Source organism: Capronia epimyces, assembly GCF_000585565.1.
Source record: "Capronia epimyces CBS 606.96 chromosome Unknown aczIQ-supercont1.1, whole genome shotgun sequence".
Taxonomy (NCBI): domain Eukaryota; kingdom Fungi; phylum Ascomycota; class Eurotiomycetes; order Chaetothyriales; family Herpotrichiellaceae; genus Capronia; species Capronia epimyces.
This window is the reverse complement of record NW_006912904.1, coordinates 2,593,911-2,614,539: the sequence shown is the minus strand read 5'-3', so window position 1 is coordinate 2,614,539 and position 20,629 is coordinate 2,593,911. Positions and strand designations below refer to the sequence as shown.

Sequence of the window (20,629 nt, the reverse complement as noted above, 5' to 3'; positions counted from 1 at the left end):
TGCCCGACGCGCACCGCGAATACGATAAAGATACCCGGCACACAAATTCTTACGAGGATGGTCTCTTGTATACACCCCACTATATTTCATCTTTAATTTACCTGGACCTGCCAACTGCGTAGATCATCCCTCAGCTCAAACTCGGTGCGCTCATGGAACTCCGGGCGATTCCGCCGTCGGTGTTCCTGCTGGCTGGCGTGCACCTGCTGATCTATGCTTGACCGTCCACTGACCGTGTTCATCTGGTTCGGTTGGACCTGCGGTGATTCCATACTCCTCCCTCTTCGATGACCACGGGTTGCCGGTTGCGGGGTCACCTGCTGGCCCGGAGTGGTCGGCCTGGTGGTCTCGTCGCTGGAGCTGCTGAGCATGCTCGCTTCTCTCGGATTGGATCTGGAGTGCTGATTCGACTTGGGGATCGCAGGGACTTGACCTCCGTCTCCTCCTGCAAAGATATCTTCGACTAGCTTGTCAGGAGGAAGCTCTCCTCCTTGACAAGCCCAGCTGGCGGCCAATGTCCGTCGGTAGAAATCCTGGGCCTCGGACAGTTCTCGAGTTTTACTGTTGATGCTGGGGATGTCATCTCCTTGTCCCACCTCTGCGGATAAGACTCCTGCAATCCCTCCGATCACCATGGCGGACCTGAGCGGAGGCGCGATGAAATTGGTATCGCCCTCGGTCTGTTTCATTTTAATCCCAATCTTCAAAGTGCTGTTGACCTTGCTGTCTTGTAGTAGGTACCTCCTCGTGATGGCTCCATCATCGCCCTCCTCTTGCAGATCGCGATCGCCGACTTCGTCGGGCGGGTGAGCATACTCGGCAAGGTTGAGTTTCACGTTTCCCAGATGGACTCGACTTCCTCTTCCGCCTTGACTGAACTCTTGCAAGACCTCAAAATGTAGGCTTCGTTCTTGTAGCATGCCACTTTTGTCGACGGTGAGGCGAACCGAGAATTCCTTGGTGTAGTCCCATGTTGCCTTGTGCTCAACGATGGAGGCCTTATCCGTGCGGCCACGATGTTCTGCGGCACTAGAGGACGCGATGTGCCATCGGACGTCGGCAGTTCCGTAGATGAGAGGGATGTTGGTCAGGTCGATGATGCGGAGGGTAAGATCGAACTTGGGCTGGATACGCCAGATTCAGTCAGTGCACATGCTTGCAGTTTAGGATAGACAGAACATCGTACCTTTCGATTCTTCGGCACTGTAAAGGTGAGGTTGTTCAGCGCTTGCTTCCGCAGCATGATCCTCGCGGGGATTGCGCAGGGCCCATGATGGGGGAAAGAGAGAACTCACCAAAGGCCTGCATGGTGGCAACGTCACTTATCAGTGGTTCAAAGCGAACACGCTCAGACTCTCAGTGGATTCCATCCAGTTCCGGTCTGAAAATTGACGCAGCATTGCGTACTGCGCACGCGAGGAGGGGGATGGCGATAATAGCACAATAGTGCCCTCAGCACTGACAGGAGTGGGACGCAAAGATACATAAACTGGCGCCTGGACCATCGCCGGCCACTTGGGTGGTTCGCGGATGGTTCGGTTGAGGGGCTCCTAAGGCTAAGGGGTCTGGGATCGGTTGGCTGGCTAATAAGGCTGGTTCACTGGTGTACGGTTGACTTTATTAGGCTTCTTCGGCCGGCGATCGATGTCTACCTCTTAGGTGCCTCTTGATTACCCCCTTAGTCAGCTACAAAAGCATGCCAATGGGAGTCAACGGAATGAGGTTGTCTCGAGGCTATGTATCTCTCCTTACAGTTCCAAACACGCTCCCAAACCACAAATCTAATGGCCCTTGCTAGTAATAGAACATCTAATAGTAGTGGGCGCGCCGGCCTAGAACTTATGCACTTCTTCCTTCGTGTACCCTAGCTCCTTCAGAACGCCTCCGAGGGAACCCTGGGTCCAGCCAAAGCCACCTTTGGCGCCAGCGACACTCTCAACCATGGGCGGTGGGCCGCTGACCAGCACCTTGGTTTGGCCTCCAGTCGATCTGGGTGGGATCACTTTGCTCAGAAGCTCCTTGGTCACGTAGCCCTTCTCATAGAGGCCTTCGTTTTGGGGTGTGGTTTTGCTGACGGTGTAGAGTCGGGTGAAGCGACCGGGATACTTCTGGGCCAGTTCGTCGAATTCATTCTTCAGCAGAATGTCCTCTTCGGAATTGTTGGCATAGACGAGGGCAATCTTGGTCTTGTCGTCCGGGTTGTTGAGGATGGCCCTGGTCAGCTGATAGAGGGGAGTAATACCCGAGCCTCCGGCAATTAAGGTCACCGCCGAGAACTGGTTGGGCTTATAGTCGAACTCGTGCAGCGGCTTGAACAGGAGCGTATCTCCAGGCTTCAAGGAGTGCATCTTGCCGGATCCCTTGCCATTGGGGTATTTTTTGACCATGAATGTCACGGTGCCGGCTTGATCTGTGGCATTCGGTCAGTACGCCCCCTGGCAAAATGTAAACAATGACATACCATTGTCGCTAATAGGCGTGTAAGGTCTGAAGACGGGAACCCATGCGCCTTCAGGTGTATGTCTGGTGAGAAGGGATGCTGCACGAAGGGTCGGTCAGTGGCACAACTTGTGCGTTCATCCTGTGGGCAACCATACTGATAGGGGGAAGGCCAGTGATAGATTGATCGTCGGGCAGCGCGAAAGTCAGTCGTCGAACATTGTGGTTGACGCTCTCGGCGCTTTGCAGCTTGAGCTCGGTGAATCCCTTCCATTGCACCTTCTTCAAGGCTGCCTGAGAGTCTGAGGGCAGAGACTCGGCATGTGCTGTGCTGAAGAAGAACGAGGTGGTATTCCAATACTGGTGGCCAACGTAGGCCACACTCGCTCCGGCGGCAGCGGCCCCGGCTACCTTGAGTGAAGGGCGGAGGTATGCAGCCATTTTAGCTCGACGGTAACTAAGCAAAGAATGAAGTCAAGGTTCAAATTCCGTCAAAGAAACTTCTCATACAGTTCACTCTTGAGCGAGTTGTCGGCGGGCACTCTCTGAGTGATAAGTGTGCGAACAGTTGAAGCTCTCAACAAATCGACGGAAGAAAGGACGACGTATGTACGGAGTACCTCAGACTGCAAGGAGCAATTCCGTGCCGGAGTTAGTAAGGGGAGGGTCCAGTGTCGGAGCCCGGTTGCACCGACGTCCAAAAGCTTTGAGCAGGGCGAAATGTAGCGTGAGCCTTGAGGCACTCACCTAGAAGTGAGCACTACTGGCACTGGGGCCCCTTAAGAGGCTCCTTACGACCGTCGCCGACGCGGAGGCAGCAGTCGCCGGGTGACGCCTAGTACTAAGCAGTGGCACTATGTCTTCGGCTTCTAAAAATACCGAGTCCCCTCTTGGCCCAGGCCCAGCTCAACGAAAGTACGAAGTACGTTTAGTATACACCTTCGCCCTTTGCGTGGCTGGTCCAGCTATAGATTCTCAAGGAGTCGTTGGCGTCCTCTTGGTTTTGCTTGCTTGGAGGTACTTACATATGAAAGAATGACCTGGGACCCTCGCTACCCAAAACCTCAGCCTCGTAGGCCGCTTTCTAAGGACACACTCCTAGCCGTTCATCAAAGCACCCTCACCGTCGAGTGAGCCCCTACGCTCAATTGATGTGAAAATCAACAGTCTCCTGAACATGCCGGAACAATCTCTTCAGGCCTGTCTTTGTCAAAGGAGCCCACCAATTGTCCGCCGTTTGCGTCTGTGTGTGTATAAGCTAGAGCTCAAATATCAATCGCAAAACTTTTGAAATATTAGGGAGCATTCCCCAGCCTCATCTACAAGCCTCCACTGTCTAGTCTATATAGTCAGGGTGGCCCCCTGGCCCTAATGATAGAGAACGGGGATTTCGTCGACCCTACTTGGAGAAAAACGAGCTCTTCTTCACATTGATGAGATATTGACGGACCAGAAGATGGATTGCATTATTATACGCCCAACTTCCACTCATGCGTTTTTCGTCGTGGCCTGCGAGAGACTAAGTGTCACTTGCAATGTCATCTGTATGACCAGACGCCGGATGACTTGACCCGGAATGGCAGTCAATTGACATGCATAGACCGCAATTCCTCTCCATGCAACACACCAACAGAGGGTACATGCACAAAGACCTTCTGTGTCTCTTCTGCATCCACCTCTTGCATCATTGTTCTGACCACATCATCCCGTCCCCGATCCATAGTACTCCGTACTCATCGAGGAGACTACTCCCAGTGCGAATTCTGGAGACCGCAGGTGATCCCTGCTAGATCATGATTCTCTTGAGGAAAGGTCGACAAGCGGTCATCGATACGAAGTCCCGGGCGCCCAATCCTGTGACTCAGGAGTACAACCGTTGACGCAGTCAAGAGGCGCGGTAGATGCTCGGAGGGGTGCACGACACTAGACTTGGTGAAAAAAACGGTTGATCGGTTCCGCGGCAGCTGGAGGAGGTCGTGACCCCAAGACGTTCTCGTATCATGACGGACGTTCAGTCAAGTACGGAGTACTGGGTGCGAACAAGAGGAGTGTCTGATGGCTGATGGAGGGTGTTTGGTTCTTTTCCACGTGACCCTCGGGCAAACCCGAAGCCAGCACGGCGATCCGTTGCTTGACAGACCCAACACAGCCACACTACGGCGCTAGAGTACCTATACATATCCGTAATACGTATATGCCCAAGAACGGCCACAGCCACAGCCACAATCGCAGCCATCGACCCGTTCTCGATCAGCACTGACATGGAAACACCGCAGTCCCACAGCTGCATCTCATTTTTTGACCTGCATCATCTAGCAGGGCCGTTGTCCCCATCGTCCTTGTTTGGGACATACTGTCTGAAACATGCACCACATGGGTCCAAACGCAACAATCGGCGGCTGCTGAACCTTGTATCTTGGTCTCTTTCGATGGCAGCAATAGGGTTGCATACTACGGAGTACTGTCTGTCACATGATGTTGGGCGATAGCAAGTCGAGGGGCCGCGTGTCCAATAAGCTGGCATAGCAGGGGTCTTTGCCTGGTGTGCCACACACTTATCCACTGCCAACGACCAATGCATTTGCAGAAGTGCCTTCCGACCATGACACCTCAGCTCTCTCCCGCCAGCTAAGCCGGGCGGATTTGTGACCAACAGCCAAGATATGCCAACGACTGGTCATGCTGTCGTTATCATCTTCCACTCATCAAAGACCTAACTTCGGGCGGGACGACCTCGAGCTGGTCTAAACGGATCGCTGCGTATTCTGTACTGTTCCTGCGCAAACTAGAATTCTTTGAAACACGCGAGTCGTACCACTTGCTCGGGTCTGCAAATGACATTGTCGGTGGTGTAGGGTCCCCCTCCCTTTTGAGACGGCGGCGAACCAGTTGGGATGACAGCGGCGACAGAAGCGGCAGACACTAGGCATGCTTCTACGAGTGCGCCAACTGCGTGCACGGTAGAGGACTTGCCTCCTCCAGCCTCCGACAATGGCAGATGATGCTACGGATGTTGTGGTTTCAGGAATCCAGGAGAGCCGTTGACTTTTGCCCTCTTGAAGTCTTACTAGGGCCTGTCTATGGTGCTAGGTCTCAGGAAAGGTTGATTGGGAGGTCCGAGGACCACCCCGAACCATAGGATACACTTATCCGCGAGAGAAACGAGGTGCTAGGATTGGGGAATAATCCCATGTCTTCTGTTGTCCCAGGAGCTGGGTAATTTATTCCTTCTGGAAGGGAAAATCACCGTAGTCACGCTTCTTTCGGGCACAGCCGTCGTTAACAGGCGGCTTCTGAAGGCACCTGGCACCGGGACCGTTGGATGCGCTGATCGAGACGCCACTCAATGTCGGCAGACCAGGGTCTGGGGGAGGTGGATCGTGGGCGTAGGGCGAGGCGGGTACAAATTTCGCGCATAGGGAGGGGGTTTGACGAAATCTTGGTCAAAACTGATATTGGCAATCATCACAACGTGCGCCTAAGCCAACGTGGGTGGTTTCGAGAAGAATCGCTGCTGGAAGCGGCCACCAGTAAGAGGCCAAAGTTGGACAAAACCGGACAGACAGGGAGCAAGGACCAGGGGGGGTCAGGCTGCTGATCTTGCATATGCAGGCTAATTCTTTTTTCTGGCGTTGCGTTGCAGCTGGGAGGGAACAGGAAGGGAAACCGGCTGAACTGGAACATGCCACAGCCGTGTCATGGAGCGGCCAGTCAGGTGGCCTCGCGGGTTGAACGGCTGAACAAGGAAGTTGTCGAGGGTGCAGTAGCGCAGATGCACCGTGCAGCTGTAGCGCAGGAATTGTGTAAGTTTGACGATGGCAACGGAGTAGGAGAGACAGGCGAGGCAAGGGCGTGGAGATGTGTGGACGCTGTCATTTTGGTTAGTTTGGTCAAGAGGAGTATCATTAGTAGGAGGAGCATGCTATAGTATGGAATAGGGATACAGGAGGACAGCTTGACGGGGTGGATGGATGAAGCAACAATGAGCCGGCAACGGCAATGTGAGGGCGCAGTTGCAGGGGGGGAGCAAGGCGAGGCCGACGGAAAGCGAAGAACCGCGGGTGGTGATGATGATGCGTGCAGACAGGTACGGAGTACGTATACGGAGTCTTAGTGCACGACTATTCTAGTACGCACTCCAGCTCGCCTGCGCCGGCAGAGGCTGTGACCTGCAACCTGCACCCTGCAACCTGTGACCCGCATCGCTGTCGCCTCCTCCGCCTTCGCCTTCCGGCCATCTTCCACCGCAGTCTGTAGGTAAACTTCAAGGTGATTACCACTGCTACCACTGCTACCACTGCTACCGCTGCTAATTACACCTACACCTATCGTTCGAGCATGTCACCACTGCCCCCCGCTGACTCCGACAGGTCTTGACTCCTCCGCCCACTGCACACTGGCACGGGCACTGCAGACCTGATCCGCCCAGACCTCCAGGCTGCTCGACCGGGCCCCATCCAACTGCATATCGCCTACTGCGCCTGACCGGCCAGGTCCCATCTTTAGCTCTCCCACCACCCACCTATCACTTCCTCCCATGACCTCTTTTCTCCCATCCTCTTGATATAAGGTACGGCTCTCTCCTGCTCGACTCTCTCCTTGCCCTTTTCGTCATCCCCGCCTGAATCCGCCCGCCGCCTCTCTCCCTCGAACCCTTCCCTCCATCAACACCTCCCCCCCAACCCTATATCTCTACAAGGCGCGCAAGATATCCCTCGTGGGACTACCGGGATCAGACCTCTATCTCTTGGCCTTTACTCTTACTTCCTCTCGTTATATTGTCTTCTCTGCTTCTTCTTATCCCTCGGATGTCCCCTGGAGACGGGTCCCCCACCAAGTATCAAAGTCAAGTCAGCCAAAAGAATAACTCATAATGCCGGCGGTGCTATTACTACCCGCTTCTGCTGCTGCGTTTGCGCCGCGATCAACGTGCAATGTCGTTCTCAACACCAAAGTCGAGCCCTGGTTAACCGCCACCCTCAAGCGAACCAACAAGGTCAAGCGACCTCTGAACAGCGTCACTCAACACACCCGGTGTCTGACCGAGACGCTGTCCTCGCCCAACGCCATCTGGTCGTTGTGTTCCATCATGGTGCCGAAAGCACCCGAGACGGAATTGCGAAAAGACTCGAACCCGCTGGTGGAGGCTTTGTTCAATTACCAACTAATCCACATTGAGGCGTACGTGGTCCACGTCGACATGGTCTCTCAGAACGAGGTCGCCTTCAAGCTGACGACAGACACCATCGATTCGCTGGTCGAGTATCACAAAGAGGTCTTCTCCGTCGACACCGCCGCCAACACCTGGACCTGGTCGGAGAAGGAGCAACAACTGAAGAAACTGCACGAGGAGTTTGTGCAGGCTGCCAACAAGTTCATCTTTCGCACGAGCGCACTCGTTCTCGAGGGCATGGAGGAAGGAGGGGCGGGAGAGCTGCTATGTGGCAGAAGTGAAGATGTTCGCGCCTCCATCATGGGCCTCTTCGTGCCACTTCTCCCTCCGCCTCCGAGGATTGTGGATGTCATTCGGCCTACTCCTCTCCTGCCCAGCTCTACGGGCGTTGAGCAGTGGTGGCCATCCCAACATCTGCACGCTATCCCGAGCGCCCCCGTGGAACCGTGGAAGATTATCCCCTCGAGTCCAAGCCCCGTCTCTTCCTGTGATTCCGGCCACAACATGTGGTCGAGCATGGGTGTTAACGAGATACAACTGCCATCGCCCACTCCTTCCTTCAGCCAACCCTACTCTTCAGCTGCGTACAGCGCTCCTCAGTACTACAGTGCACCGGCTTACAGTGCTCCAACGGCCGTCTCGTCATTTCAGGCCCTTCCTCTCCCCAGCATGTTGGCTCAACAGCCATGCAGTACTTCTGCAAGCCTGAGCACGTTCGGTTGGGATCGATACCAGGAATATACGATGCCATACGCAACCGCCATGTGATGGACGACCAGTTCCGTTGATCAGTGGCAATTTGCACAGATTCCGGGGCGCTCGATTGAAGAACGAAATCGTGGTCGACCGGTCGACAGAAGACGGTCAACATGGCTAGCAAAACCTTCGGCATCTGCATACGGAGTTATTGACTTTTAGCGACACAAGGATACCACTCTGCATTGATATAGGACAAGGGGGGATAATACGGGGGTATGATTGACTTCAGCGAGCGTCAGTTTTGTTATGTCTCCTTTTGTCTAGTCGTGTGATTTTTGCAATCCTCCAGCGGCAGGTCGGCTGGTTGAAATACATGATATCCCTGGGTCGGGTACAGTCCCACAATTTCGCAAGATCGGAATGCCTCGCGGCAGGTTTGCAGGTTGGGATACATGCTGATATTTCCGTTTGGAAAGGCCGAGGTGGCTGTCATGCCTTACATCGGCTGAGGCCAGTCCTCATCGATACAAGATGTGACCACCTGTTTGTACCTGGTTGTTTTGCCCACTGGCTGGGCACAACCTGATATGAACAACGGCAGAGGTGGCAAGGCATTTCATCTGGTCATGTAATGCCTGCTGCCTTACCACACAACATGTGCTTGGGAGGCTGAGACAGTCTTCTTGCTGTCGTACGCACGTCGGTCTCACGCCTGTGGCGGGGGGCGACCACCAGTCTCGTCTGTGACTTGAATGGGCGACGACGACAACACGACTTCTATGGCTCCCAGCATGAAGAGTGTGGTTTATAGGTTCATCTCCTATATCTTCGGCCTGGTGTCGAAGAAGCCCTCGATCCACTGAGTGGAAGGGAATTGGATGCTGGCACTTGAGGACAATTGCTCCGACAAATAAAGATAATCTAAAACAAATGCAAATACCTATCTTTCAGTCATTCTTCATCTTCTTCCACTGTCGTGCTCTGCTGTGTGTGTGTACACTGTACAGCCCCTGACGATGAGATCTGGAGATCTCGGCTGGGCGGAGTGGCATGCAAACTGCAGTATTACTATTACTATAAGGCACTGTGGGTGGTACTCACCGAGGTACTGATAATATTACCTACTATTACTACTATTAGCAGGGGTAGCCGACCAGCAACCAGTGACGTGCATGATGACGATGTTGGAGAAACTCCCGAGCTCCCTGCACTTCCGAGACCAACTTCTGCTAGCAATGATACCGTAGGCTCCCAAGGCCTTAGCCATCCGCTTACGATAACTTGCCAGTTGCTCTGTCATGATGAGATATCTCGGTGTTGGCGAATTCCTCTTTTTAGTTCCCTCCTGCGCCTGTGTTTCCTCTGGTCTGCATTGATTGCCCAGTGTCAGGTCTTGCTCTCGGCCGCAGTTAGACACGCCTCATTGCCCCTCCTACACCACCATGTCTGCTGCATAAGAGCTGCGACTTTCCCGTTCAACTGGACCAGCCTCGTGCCACCGGCGCGGCAAGGTCGTTCCTATCATGGCCGACCTTCATTCGGCCTTGAAGGCGCTGGCTCCTTGCAACTTCTCCGACATTCCACAGCAGCCGGATGAGCTTGATCGGTTCATGGCAGATTTGTTCGAACAGTCCCAATGTGTCGTCGAATCCATACCTATCCCTGACCCCGATCCTTCTCTCCAACGAGATCGTGCACATACGGCTGGATATGTGGCGTCCAACGCCTCGGAGATTGCCCCATCGCCCGCCAGAAGTCCTCCGCCTGCCCCCAAATATGCGGCTCTGCAGAAAGAGTGGGGAAAGACGGTCAAGCTTTCTCCCAAAGAGAATCCCCTGGGCCTGTCTGTGTACAAACTCGCTGGCAAAGATGGGAAAGGGGCCTGGTTCGCCAGGAGAAGTGTGCATGAAGGGCTAGGGTTCAGTCGCTTCAAGCGGGCATTTGAGCGCGAATTTCCCACGTCCTTGGATGTGAAGGGGGCCCCAGGCGAGGGAAACATCAGAGGCATTGGGGCGGAGACGCGGGTGGAAGACATTACGGTTCCAAACCGGGGCAAGATAGAGGTCTACCAGCTCAGTGCCCAATTCCCAGGACCAACGACACCCAGGGACTTTGTCACACTTCTCGTCACCTCATCCAGGGCGATCAAGCCCTATGGCGAGGCACAAAAAGTCCCTGAGCTGGCGCCACGACATTACATGATTATTTCCAAACCCTGCAACCACCCAGAGACGCAACCTCGGGATGGTTTTGTCCGTGGTCATTACGAATCCGTCGAGTTCATTCGGGAAGTTCCCAGAAAGCTCAAAGCCACGATATCCTCCACAGATCTGTCACGTCTCAGTCATGACAGAGCATCGTCGCCATCCGGTGCAAAGGCGGATATCCCTTCTCATCATAACACCCAGCAACACGACGACAAGCATTTAAGAGTCGACACGCAAGGATCGGCTATCAGGGAATTGTCTCCATCAGGCAGAAAGAGAAGCGCCACAGTCGGGGTCCCAACTAGCCCAAGCAAAGCTGAAGATCCGGGTGAGCATTATGATCCTGAACAAAATCCTGTCGAATGGATCATGGTTACTCGTAGTGATCCAGGAGGTAGCGTGCCGCGGTTTATGGTTGAAAGAGGTACCCCTGGCAGCATCTGCGCGGACGCTGTGAAGTTTCTTGACTGGGCATGCCAGCGCGAGGATGATGAGGAATCTTTGGACACCGCCGGTGCGAGGCCTGATGGGCACCGGCGGGAGAGTTTCCCAAGCTGGGAAGCCAATGGCACTCTTGCTGGAATCAGAGAGCATGAAGGAAGGCTGTCGACCATTGCTGACGACCAGCCGCAACCGTCCACATCCGATGCGACTGCAGCCGAACAAACGGGGTCAACCAAGCAAGGAAACGTCCCTTCCCCAGAGCACTCCACCGCGTCGCCCTCGCATGTATTAGAAGCCGTCGCTGCAACTATTGGCGCGTATGCACCTCAGGTCATCCGTGACCACCTTCCGAATGCAACCGAAAAGGGAATGCCCCTACCCGGGGCGGAACAATCCGATGAACAGCACAGCTTGTCAAGAGTCGATATTCCAGAAGGCGATAGCGGCGGCAGTAGAGACTATGACGGATCTTCCACCGTTTCGGCCGCGTCCTTCGCTTCTGCTGATTCACATCTTGATTCCGACGAATCGCCTTCAGTGTCTTCAAAATCCATGTCCAATACCCCGGAAAACCAACTTCTTCAGCAACATGACAAGGAGATCGCGAAACTCGCTGAACGTAAGGCTGCCATGGAAGCAAAATTCGCGCAGCAGAAGGAGAAAATAAACAGCCAAGCTAGCAAAGAGACAGAAAAGGAGCAACAGGCATTAAAGAAGGCCGAAGCCAAACACGAACGAGAACTGAGGAAACAAGAGGAGAAGTTTCAGAAAGAGCTCGCCAAGTTAGAGGAGAAGAAGAAGAAAGAAGCCAAGAAGATGGAGGAGAAGAAGCGGAAGCAAACCGACAAAGATGAGAAAGCCCGTCTGACCCGGGAGCGGGACGAGGCCAGAGCCGAGCTCGAATTATTGAAAAAGGAGCAAGAGATCTACATGCGACAAATCGGCGAGCTACAGAAGGAAAACACAATACTGACGGCGCGCATTGGGAAGCTCGAGGGCAGTGGATCGTCTCTTGACAGCCCACCGGGCGGACCTCAGCGACTTAGAGCCATGACCATGGCACAAGAAAGCCCAAGCAGGAGCTCGAGCCTTTTAGGTCGGACAAAGAAGAACAACGGCAACAAGTCAGACATGAGCAGCGATGGGCCATGAACGGGTGGCATGGGTGGACGATGGATCTATGAACGAACCCCAGCAGGAGAATTCAGGGCCGATTTGGGTTTGATAAATGTCCAATGCTAGCAGCATGGGCTACTATCTTCTTTATGTCTTATTCGCGTCTCTAGCGTTGAGCGAGATCGGGCAAATGCTGCTTACGGTAGATGGTCCAAAAATGGATGCCTCCCACAATGTCTGTCTCTCTTGCTTCGCGAAGCCTAAGCCTTTCAGCATAAATTTGGGTCACGTGCCGAACGCAGCCTTGGTCCCACTAGAGAGCAGGTGGCAGGCAGTTAACTTTCCATTCACCCATGAATATTCCACATCCCATCTTTCTCATTTCCAACATTCCCGCTACGGTTAGGCTGCAGATGAAGTGAACGGCCATCCACCTCTGAGCCGACATGAGATAGCATATCTCTGGGCTGGTCGCCATGGCGGACATTTCCGGCCACGTCCTCTGCTGACTTGCGTTAGGCTGCGCCCTGAGTAGCAATGCTGCTCGCAAAGACAGTCTCTGACCATCAGACACGCATCGGACCTTGAAAACCTTCGTGACCGCTATAAAATGCCGTTGCCCCACGACAGACCGATGCCATCCTACTGGCTCTCCTTCTCGTCGGACCTGTCTAAGCATCGAACCACGGAGACTGTCCCGCAAGAAGCAGACGTGGTGGTCGTTGGCTCAGGGTATTCGGGAGCGGCGACCGCCTACCATATCTTGGAAAATGATGATGGCAAGCGAACTAGAGTGGTAATTCTTGAAGCGCGGGATGTGTGCTCGGGAGCCACGGGGCGCAATGGTGGGCACGTCAAGCCAGACCTCTACTTCAACGCAAGCCTCTATGAAAAGAGATTTGGACCGCGGGCGGCCGAAGCACTCACAGAGTTTGAGACACAGCAGGTTATGGAGGTCAAGAAACTGGTCGAAAAAGAGCAGATAGATTGCGACTTTGAACTGGTGCGAGCACTTGACGTCTTTGTGGACAGTCGGGTAGCCGGACCTACGGTTGCAGCCTACAAGAACATGAAGGCCAACGGTTATCACTTCCCAGATGATCTACATTTTGTTTCGGACCCAAAGAAGGCCGAGCAGGTTTCCGGAGTCAAGGGTGCTCTGGCGGCATTTTCACACACGGCCGCCTCGATCTGGCCGTACAAGATGGTGACGCATCTCTTGCATCGTTGCTTGGGCTGGGGGGCGAATCTTCAGACTAACACCCCTGTACTATCAATATCAGATCTCTCCGACGGCTCCGGCCGATGGAGGGTAAAGACACCGCGAGGAGAAGTCGTGACGAAGAAGGTGGTCGTGGCTGCAAATGCCTATCTTTCCGCACTGCTGCCTGAGTTCAACGACAAGATCATTCCAGCAAGGGGTATCGTGTGCAGGATTGCGGTGCCCGAGCAGGGGAAAATGGCTCCACACCTCAACAATTCGTACAGTATTCGGTACGGTCCTCAAGAATATGACTACCTAATCTCGCGGACAGACGGCAGCATCATCGTCGGAGGCGCGAAACAGAAGGTCTTGCTTGATGATGCATACTGGCACAACAACACCGATGACTCACAACTGATACCGGGAGCAGCGAACTACTTTGACGGGTACATGCAAAGGTTATTCCACGGCTGGGAAAATAGCGGTGCCAAAGTGACGCATACCTGGACTGGCGTCATGGGCTACTCTTCGGATCTGATGCCTTGGGTTGGGGAAATGCCTGGAAAGCCAGGCATCTACGTGACGGCTGGGTTCACGGGTCATGGGATGCCTCGAATCCTGGGCTGTGCGACCGCGATTGCGTCTCTCGTACGCGGGGATGTCCAATACTTGAGTGAAACCAAGATCCCCCCGCCGTATTGGATCACCAAGGACAGGCTGCGCGTGAAGAAGAACATCGCCCGAGAATACATGGCAGGCTCGCGGCCTTCCCTGTGAGTCCGAGAGGTCTTACCAGAATACGTTAGTACCAAGCCAAGTCGAACGTTATGGGTTCCAGGCAACCGCAGGCCCCCGCCTCAGGAGTAGCAGCTATACAGTAACTATAAATATAGATCGATCCCCCAGGCGGACTTCTGTCTCTTCGACACACCTTGTGAAAGCAGGCCTGGTCGTCAATTGATACGGGTGTTTGTCTAGAGTGCACAATGGTCCCCACAGTCATCAACATCGAAGGTTGTGCAACCATCAGCACGGTTGCCGAGCGCGCTACTCTCCTCGTCGGCGTCTTCGACTCTGGATATGACAAGGACTCAGTCTCCAAGAACGTGGTGAATACGGTCAACAGCCTGCAGGCAGAGCTCGACCTACTCTGCCCTCGTCTTGAGAATGGAGACATCTCACCCGAAGCTCCTGTCAGCTTCTTCTCGATCTCGAGCCTAACCACGTCAAGCCGCGAGGAGCGCGCCGAGGATGACCAGGGCCGCTTAGCTCGACGGACGGGCAAGGACATCTATACGACCAATACCAACTTGGACATCCGGTTCCGAGACTTCGGCAAACTCGGCCAAATGGTGGTGCAGCTCTCCTCCACACCGTTGGTCCAGGTCAAGGGCGTCACATGGAAACTGACCGAGGAGAAGCGAACCGCGCTGCAGGACCAAGTCAGGATGGACGCCCTCCGCCGCGCGATCCAACGAGCACAGAGCTACGCGCAGATTATCGGCCGCAGTAACACCGTCACGCCGGTCAAGATCCAGGACCATCCAGAGTCCCAGCCGACAGGTCGGGCCAAGCAGAGGGTTCGCATGCAAATGGCCGCGTCTCCAGCCTTGAGTTTGGGCGGCGGTATCGACTTTGAGCCGCAGCTGATCGAGGTCAGCGCCAAACTGGACGTTGAGTTCCATGCAGAATAGGTCGAGAGGATGCCTGATGGATGGGGCAACATGGAGGTGAAGCGGAAGGTGTTGATTAGAGACCGGTTGCGATAACTCTGACCCGGAGTCCCTTCGACAATGGAAGCAGCTGTTTCGTCCCTGCCAGGAACCATTCTGTTGTTGGGCCTTACCGGGCTATCCAGTATGGACAGCTAAGATGATGAAGGATAGGGCCGGGACTTGACGTTCCTTTCTCGACATCTGTTGGGATTTTCGTCTGTCTACAGCAAATAGAGCCTTGATGGTTCCTCGTGGATTTCAGATTGTTTCTTTGCTCCCTTGTGTTCACTGTTCGGCATTACACCTTCGAAGGCAGCTCGATGAAGCGTGCGGGTCTCGGCACTATATGTACCTTAGGTATGCACCGATAAATTCTGGTGCTCGCAGAGGCAACAAACCGGTCGTTCAATGTCTTTCCATTTCCGTTCATTCTGCAACCGTTATATCACACAAGGACAGAATTGTCTTCCGCAATCGGCCATAGGATCGAGAAATCAGCGCTTCCCGTTCGCTCAGCGGTACTTAAGCTCGATGCCGGCTAGTTAGTACTGAAGTGGGTGACCATTTGGGAATCCTGGCTGCTGATTGTTTTTGGTTTTTTGGTTTTTTGGTTTTCTGTTAAAATCCTAGCTGCTGATTGTTTTTGGTTTTTAGTTTTTTGGTTGGAATCCTAGCTGCTGATTGTTTTCGCCTTTTTAATGTAACAAAAAACCCAAAACCCAAAACCCAAAACCAAAAACCAAAAACCAAAAAAACCAAAAACAATCCCCCTCCCCGGCTCCCAGTATCGATTATCAATGATATAGTCCATTCCAATACCTCAATCACTCAGCTCGAAAACATCTCGTCCTTCTTTATTCTAGACTCTAGGCTACCTGTATGCCATCCGAACTCGGCACGTAACACATTACGCCTATTTCTCGTATAGAGATGAGATCCCCTCTTCGATTCCGATGATCGCAGTGCACTCAGTGGCTTCAGCCGCCGGCTCATCTCGACATTTCAGGCGAGCGTCCTTTTTTCCTCCCCCTTCCTTTCCTTTTCTTTTTTCTGTTCTTCTTCACCGAAACACGCTGCTCGTCGTCTGGCCAGTCTTCTTCCCTTCCTGATAGGCGGCACTTAGCTCATCATACATTTTCTTCGCGCGCTGCAGCTCGCCCTTCAGTTTCTCCTTGGCCGCGTCGTCCTCGACCGAGTCGATCAGGTCGGCCAGAGACCGGGCGGTGAAGAACTTGTTGGTGCGGTTGTACAGCGGCTTCGCGGCCAGTGTGTCCTCCGTGTCTCCCGGCGAAGGGACCTGATAGACGGATTTGAGAATGTCGATGTCATCTATGGTGGTGGGTTGGTGTTAGAAGTGACTATCCCATACACATATTGAGGGAAGAATGTGGGGAGAATGCAAACACAACAATCCATTGGGAATCAATGCCAACAATCCAACAAGTTCAACCGAATCGACCAACACAACCATCTAACTAGTTCAACTGAATCAACCAACTCAACAATCTAACCAGTTCAACCGAATCAACCAACAAAAACAATCTAATCAGTTCAACCGAATCAACGCAATTAATGGAATGCATGCATGGGAATCAACAAGTACTAGTACCATATCATAGCACTTGCTATAGTACTAGTACGGTACCGGGACCACTCACACGGGATGGCAAACAGATCTCGGCTGTCCTCGTAGGTAAACATGTAATAGACCTCGTTGAAGCCGGACCAGGTAATGCCGCTCAGGCACAGCGAACACGGCTCGTGCGTCGCGAAGAAGATGCAGTCCTTGGTCTCGGGCCGGCCGTCGCGCGGCAACTTGAAGAACTCCTGGATGCAGTTGATCTCGCCGTGCAGGAGGGGCGACTCGCGCTCGTTGTTGGTCGCCGCCTTGACCGTGGTCAGAGAGGCGCGGTCCAGCACCGCGGCCCCGAAGAGCTTGGAGCCCTGCGACACTTGCTGCGCCGTCAACGGCACAATGTCCTTTTCCGTCGTGGCGAGTAAGGCCGATGCGATTTCTTGGGCTCGTGACATTTTTTCCTGTTCCTGTTTCCTGTTTCCTGTTTCCTGTTTCCTGTTTCCTGTTTCCTGTTTTCTGTCTCCTGTCTCCTGTCTCCTGTCTCCTGTCTCCTGTCTCCCGAGACTTCGTTCTCTAGAGAGCCCTAGGTTCAAGTTCTTTCCCTCGGAAGACCCTTTTTCTGTTCGTTTCGGTTCGCTGTGCGAGCCAAAGGTTGGTGTCAAGGCTGCCGGCCGGCACTATATTCATATTATACGTGTGCACTCCCCACTCTCACCCTTGTCTGTGTGTTTCGTGTTTTCTTCTCCTCTCTCGTATTCGCTTTCGTAATGAGATAAGCCTCTCGACCAATCAGTCGCCCGGCGGAGCAGGAGTGGAAATAGGAGTTCGCCGAACCGCGGGCAGATCAGATCTCCGATCTCAGATCACTGGCTCCAGGCCGTGGACAGGGTAAGCTTGAGATTAACATCGATTGGCATCTAATACAGGAGATGGCGAAGTGACTTTATCATGGCTCCCAGCATGATACAATGTACTAGTACCTTGGGTAGGTACCGCCAATACTCTGTAGTAGGAAGTAGGATGGAAAATCCTGCCGCCTTGTAGCTGGGTTGAGTTCTATTGGGTGGCCGTGTTCAGCTTCCGCCCGTTAACTCCGGTCCACCAGATGGCACGAAGTACTATAGATATATACATAGTAGTACATGGCTCTAAACATGAGTTCGCCCAGGACCAAGACTAGGCTTCGGTCGGTCCCTTCACTTCAGGCCTAGGCTCAAGCTCAGCCTCAGCCTCAGGCACAGACTCATACACCTTTTCACGCCCGACCACCTTGCCATGGCCGTCGGGATAGACATCGAAAGCCCATTTCCGACCTGGATGGCCGGTTCTCAACTTGGCATTCCCTGGAGTCCCATACACATTTTCCCTCACCGTTGCACCATGGCCCACCGACGGCCCATCGAACAAGCCTCGCCGTTCCAGTTCCGGAAGCAGGTACTCAATCACGTCCTCCCACGCCTGTGGGACAACCACATGGCCGAGATTGAACCCGTCGACATCGGCCTCGTTGACCCAACGTTCCATCTCATCCGCCACGGTCCTGCTGCTGCCGACGACCGAGACACTGGCGCCTCCAATGGCCAGCTTTTTGGAAAACTCCCGCGGCGTCCACTTCGAGTTCTCGTAGCCCCTGGGCTTGGTCGTCAGTTGCACCACCACCCTGTGGTCGAGGCCCTTGAGCAGAGAATGGTCTGGGTCCGTCGGGAATTCTTCGTCCAGGGGGAACTTGCTGAGGTCGAAGCCGCCGATCCCCGAGTTCTGGGCCAATGAGCCTTCGGGATCGTGGTACTGGAGATGGCTGGCTAGCTTCTGACGCGCTTCTTCGTCCGTCGCGCCCAGGACCGGGGTCATGCCGAGGAAGAATTTCAAGTCGCTGGGCTGCCGGCCGAACTCTTTCGCTAGCTGTCGAGTCGCTTTGATTTTGGCCCCTACGTATTCAGGCGTAGGTCCGCCGACGAAGATGCATTCGGCGTGTTTGGCGGCGAATGCGATTCCCGCACTATGACAGAATTCATATCGTGTCAGTACTGACTGACATTAGGTTGAAGGGAGCCTTCCGTCACAGTATGAGATACATGGTACCACGAGGCCAACGTTGACAACCGACATCTGTGTGTGATATCCTCAGGAGTGCCTGTGTCGGAAACCCTGGGAAGGGAGCTTGTTCAAACTTACGGTGACATTCCAGCCTGAAAGAGCACAGGTGTCCGCTGCGGTGACGGATCGACCTGATGTGCACTCACGCAGTTGAAGAATTTGCCGTGGTGCTCGATCTTGCGCACCTTGTCCGGGTCGCTGTAGATTGGAATCTCTTCGTCCTGCACCACAGCATCGTCGGCCCATGAGCCTTCCCAAAGCCTATACATCTCAATGCTCCATATCAGCTGCCGTGGTTTATTCGTGAGGGATACTGTACCAACACAGTAAAATAGTTCCGTCGCTTTCAAGTTTCATGAACTGAACAAAGCGTGCCCAAGGGCCAAGGATACATAGTATTGACCAGTTCATATGTATAGGTACTACATAGTACTTACTTGTACATGAGCTCCAGGTACTCATCGGCCATTTCGTATCGGGTGTCTTTGTCCGGGAGTTTCTCCAGACCAACAGCCCGAGCTGCGTTATCCGACCAAGAAGTCACGATATTCTAGAAAAGTTATGCAGATTAGTACCGACACGTAATACATAATGTACATGGTACATAGCACTCAAAGGTCAACACCATTTATGGCTGTCTGTCAGGATCAAGCTTACCCATGCAATTCTTCCATTGGTGACATGGTCGAGGGTCGAAAACCTCTTTGCAAGCAGGTACGGCGGTTCAAATGTCGTGCAGGATGTGATCCCAAACGCAAGGTTTTCGGTGACAGCCGCCATGGCTGATATGATCTGTGGACAGACAGCAGATTAGTACATACTAGTACATATACTATGTACTACTCAATTGAGTCTGTACGCTTTCACGGACCGACATTGTACTTGTAGCGTATATGTTAGTATAGTAGTGATAGAACACTTACCACGAAAGGATCATATAATGGCCATTGCGACCCGGCTCTGATGGCTGGCGCGTGTGTCCCTCCATAGACATCGTGCGAACCAAAGTTGTCGGCGAGGAAGAGAGCGTTGAACCTACCACTGTCCAACAATTTGGCCAGGTTGATCCAGTAGTCGAGACGGTTCTTGGTCTTGGTTCGGTCGACAGGGTTCCGCCATTGTCCGTGACTGAGTACAGCAAGTGAGCAGAGATGAGCAGAGGTACGATCAGATCAGATCAGGTCTGAGACTGTTATAGACTCGGAAATCGAACTCACCTCGTATGTCCAATTCCATTCATATCGAACGCATTAAGCAGCAGTTTTTTCTTCGGGCGGCTCTCCGAGTTCGCTTGGCCATTTGGAGTGGTGCCACTGCCATTAGTCTGGAGAGTAGTAGTAGTATTAAGACCAACAACAGCAGCCATGACCGTTGGTGTGAGGTGAGATGCAATAGAGTGATCAAAAAGGATGTCGTGACTGGAATTGGTTGAAATCACTCCAGCACCTCAGTCTCAGTACTACGTAGTATATAGTATACTTGTAGAAGTCCTTAGATCTGAATATCGCCGATGGTCGTGTTCTATTGCGACATCCTTCGCCATACTGAGTACTGAAGAGGTGATTTCGAGCATGTCATATATAGTACTAAACTTGACGCCTATGGCGGAGGCAACTAATAGTAGTCTCCCGGCGGCTTCGGGGACTAAGGCTCGGCATCTATAATAGTACTAGCGCTTTATAAGCAGGAGCTCTACTAACTAGCTATAAGTATTTCGCACTTATAGGTGTTTATTTCGCACCCACGCTAAACTAGAATTATATAGTACTAATATAGTTAAAATTTACTACCTCTATTATAGTGCCTATACATACACCACGCCTACACTACGTCTACACCACGTCTACACTACTACTACATCACGTCTACACCACGTACACCTAAAGTTGCCTCCCTACTATAAGTGATCAAGTAGTAACGTGCATGATAAGCGAGTGAAACAGACAAGCGAGTGAAACA

General features: G+C 53.2%; 8 protein-coding genes across 8 annotated transcripts; 4 read left to right on the top strand and 4 right to left on the bottom strand.

The window, feature by feature from the left end:
• Positions 1-92: 92 nt before the first annotated feature.
• A1O3_00958 (uncharacterized protein) lies at positions 93-1,243 on the bottom strand (the record flags this gene model as incomplete). The annotated part of the gene is made up of 2 exons (XM_007731107.1): positions 93-1,124; positions 1,187-1,243. The coding sequence occupies 2 exons, from the start codon at positions 1,241-1,243 to the stop codon at positions 93-95; spliced, it is 1,089 nt and encodes a 362-aa protein (XP_007729297.1).
• Positions 1,244-1,832: 589 nt separating this feature from the next.
• On the bottom strand, positions 1,833-2,880 carry A1O3_00957 (uncharacterized protein; the record flags this gene model as incomplete). The annotated part of the gene is made up of 3 exons (XM_007731106.1): positions 1,833-2,410; positions 2,462-2,539; positions 2,598-2,880. The coding sequence occupies 3 exons, from the start codon at positions 2,878-2,880 to the stop codon at positions 1,833-1,835; spliced, it is 939 nt and encodes a 312-aa protein (XP_007729296.1).
• A 4,432-nt stretch (positions 2,881-7,312) lies between these two features.
• A1O3_00956 (uncharacterized protein) lies at positions 7,313-8,380 on the top strand (the record flags this gene model as incomplete). Its single annotated transcript, XM_007731105.1, has 1 exon — positions 7,313-8,380. One exon carries the CDS (start codon positions 7,313-7,315, stop codon positions 8,378-8,380), a length of 1,068 nt encoding a protein of 355 aa, XP_007729295.1.
• Positions 8,381-9,834: 1,454 nt separating this feature from the next.
• On the top strand, positions 9,835-12,114 carry A1O3_00955 (uncharacterized protein; the record flags this gene model as incomplete). The annotated part of the gene is made up of 1 exon (XM_007731104.1): positions 9,835-12,114. One exon carries the CDS (start codon positions 9,835-9,837, stop codon positions 12,112-12,114), a length of 2,280 nt encoding a protein of 759 aa, XP_007729294.1.
• A 574-nt stretch (positions 12,115-12,688) lies between these two features.
• A1O3_00954 (uncharacterized protein) lies at positions 12,689-14,059 on the top strand (the record flags this gene model as incomplete). Its single annotated transcript, XM_007731103.1, has 1 exon — positions 12,689-14,059. The coding sequence occupies one exon, from the start codon at positions 12,689-12,691 to the stop codon at positions 14,057-14,059; it is 1,371 nt and encodes a 456-aa protein (XP_007729293.1).
• Positions 14,060-14,268: 209 nt separating this feature from the next.
• On the top strand, positions 14,269-14,976 carry A1O3_00953 (uncharacterized protein; the record flags this gene model as incomplete). The annotated part of the gene is made up of 1 exon (XM_007731102.1): positions 14,269-14,976. One exon carries the CDS (start codon positions 14,269-14,271, stop codon positions 14,974-14,976), a length of 708 nt encoding a protein of 235 aa, XP_007729292.1.
• A 1,081-nt stretch (positions 14,977-16,057) lies between these two features.
• A1O3_00951 (uncharacterized protein) lies at positions 16,058-17,028 on the bottom strand (the record flags this gene model as incomplete). Its single annotated transcript, XM_007731101.1, has 2 exons — positions 16,058-16,326; positions 16,656-17,028. The coding sequence occupies 2 exons, from the start codon at positions 17,026-17,028 to the stop codon at positions 16,058-16,060; spliced, it is 642 nt and encodes a 213-aa protein (XP_007729291.1).
• A 721-nt stretch (positions 17,029-17,749) lies between these two features.
• Positions 17,750-20,036, bottom strand: A1O3_00950 (uncharacterized protein; the record flags this gene model as incomplete). The annotated part of the gene is made up of 6 exons (XM_007731100.1): positions 17,750-18,572; positions 18,749-18,931; positions 19,108-19,220; positions 19,328-19,462; positions 19,594-19,798; positions 19,888-20,036. The coding sequence occupies 6 exons, from the start codon at positions 20,034-20,036 to the stop codon at positions 17,750-17,752; spliced, it is 1,608 nt and encodes a 535-aa protein (XP_007729290.1).
• Between the last annotated feature and the right edge of the window lie 593 nt (positions 20,037-20,629).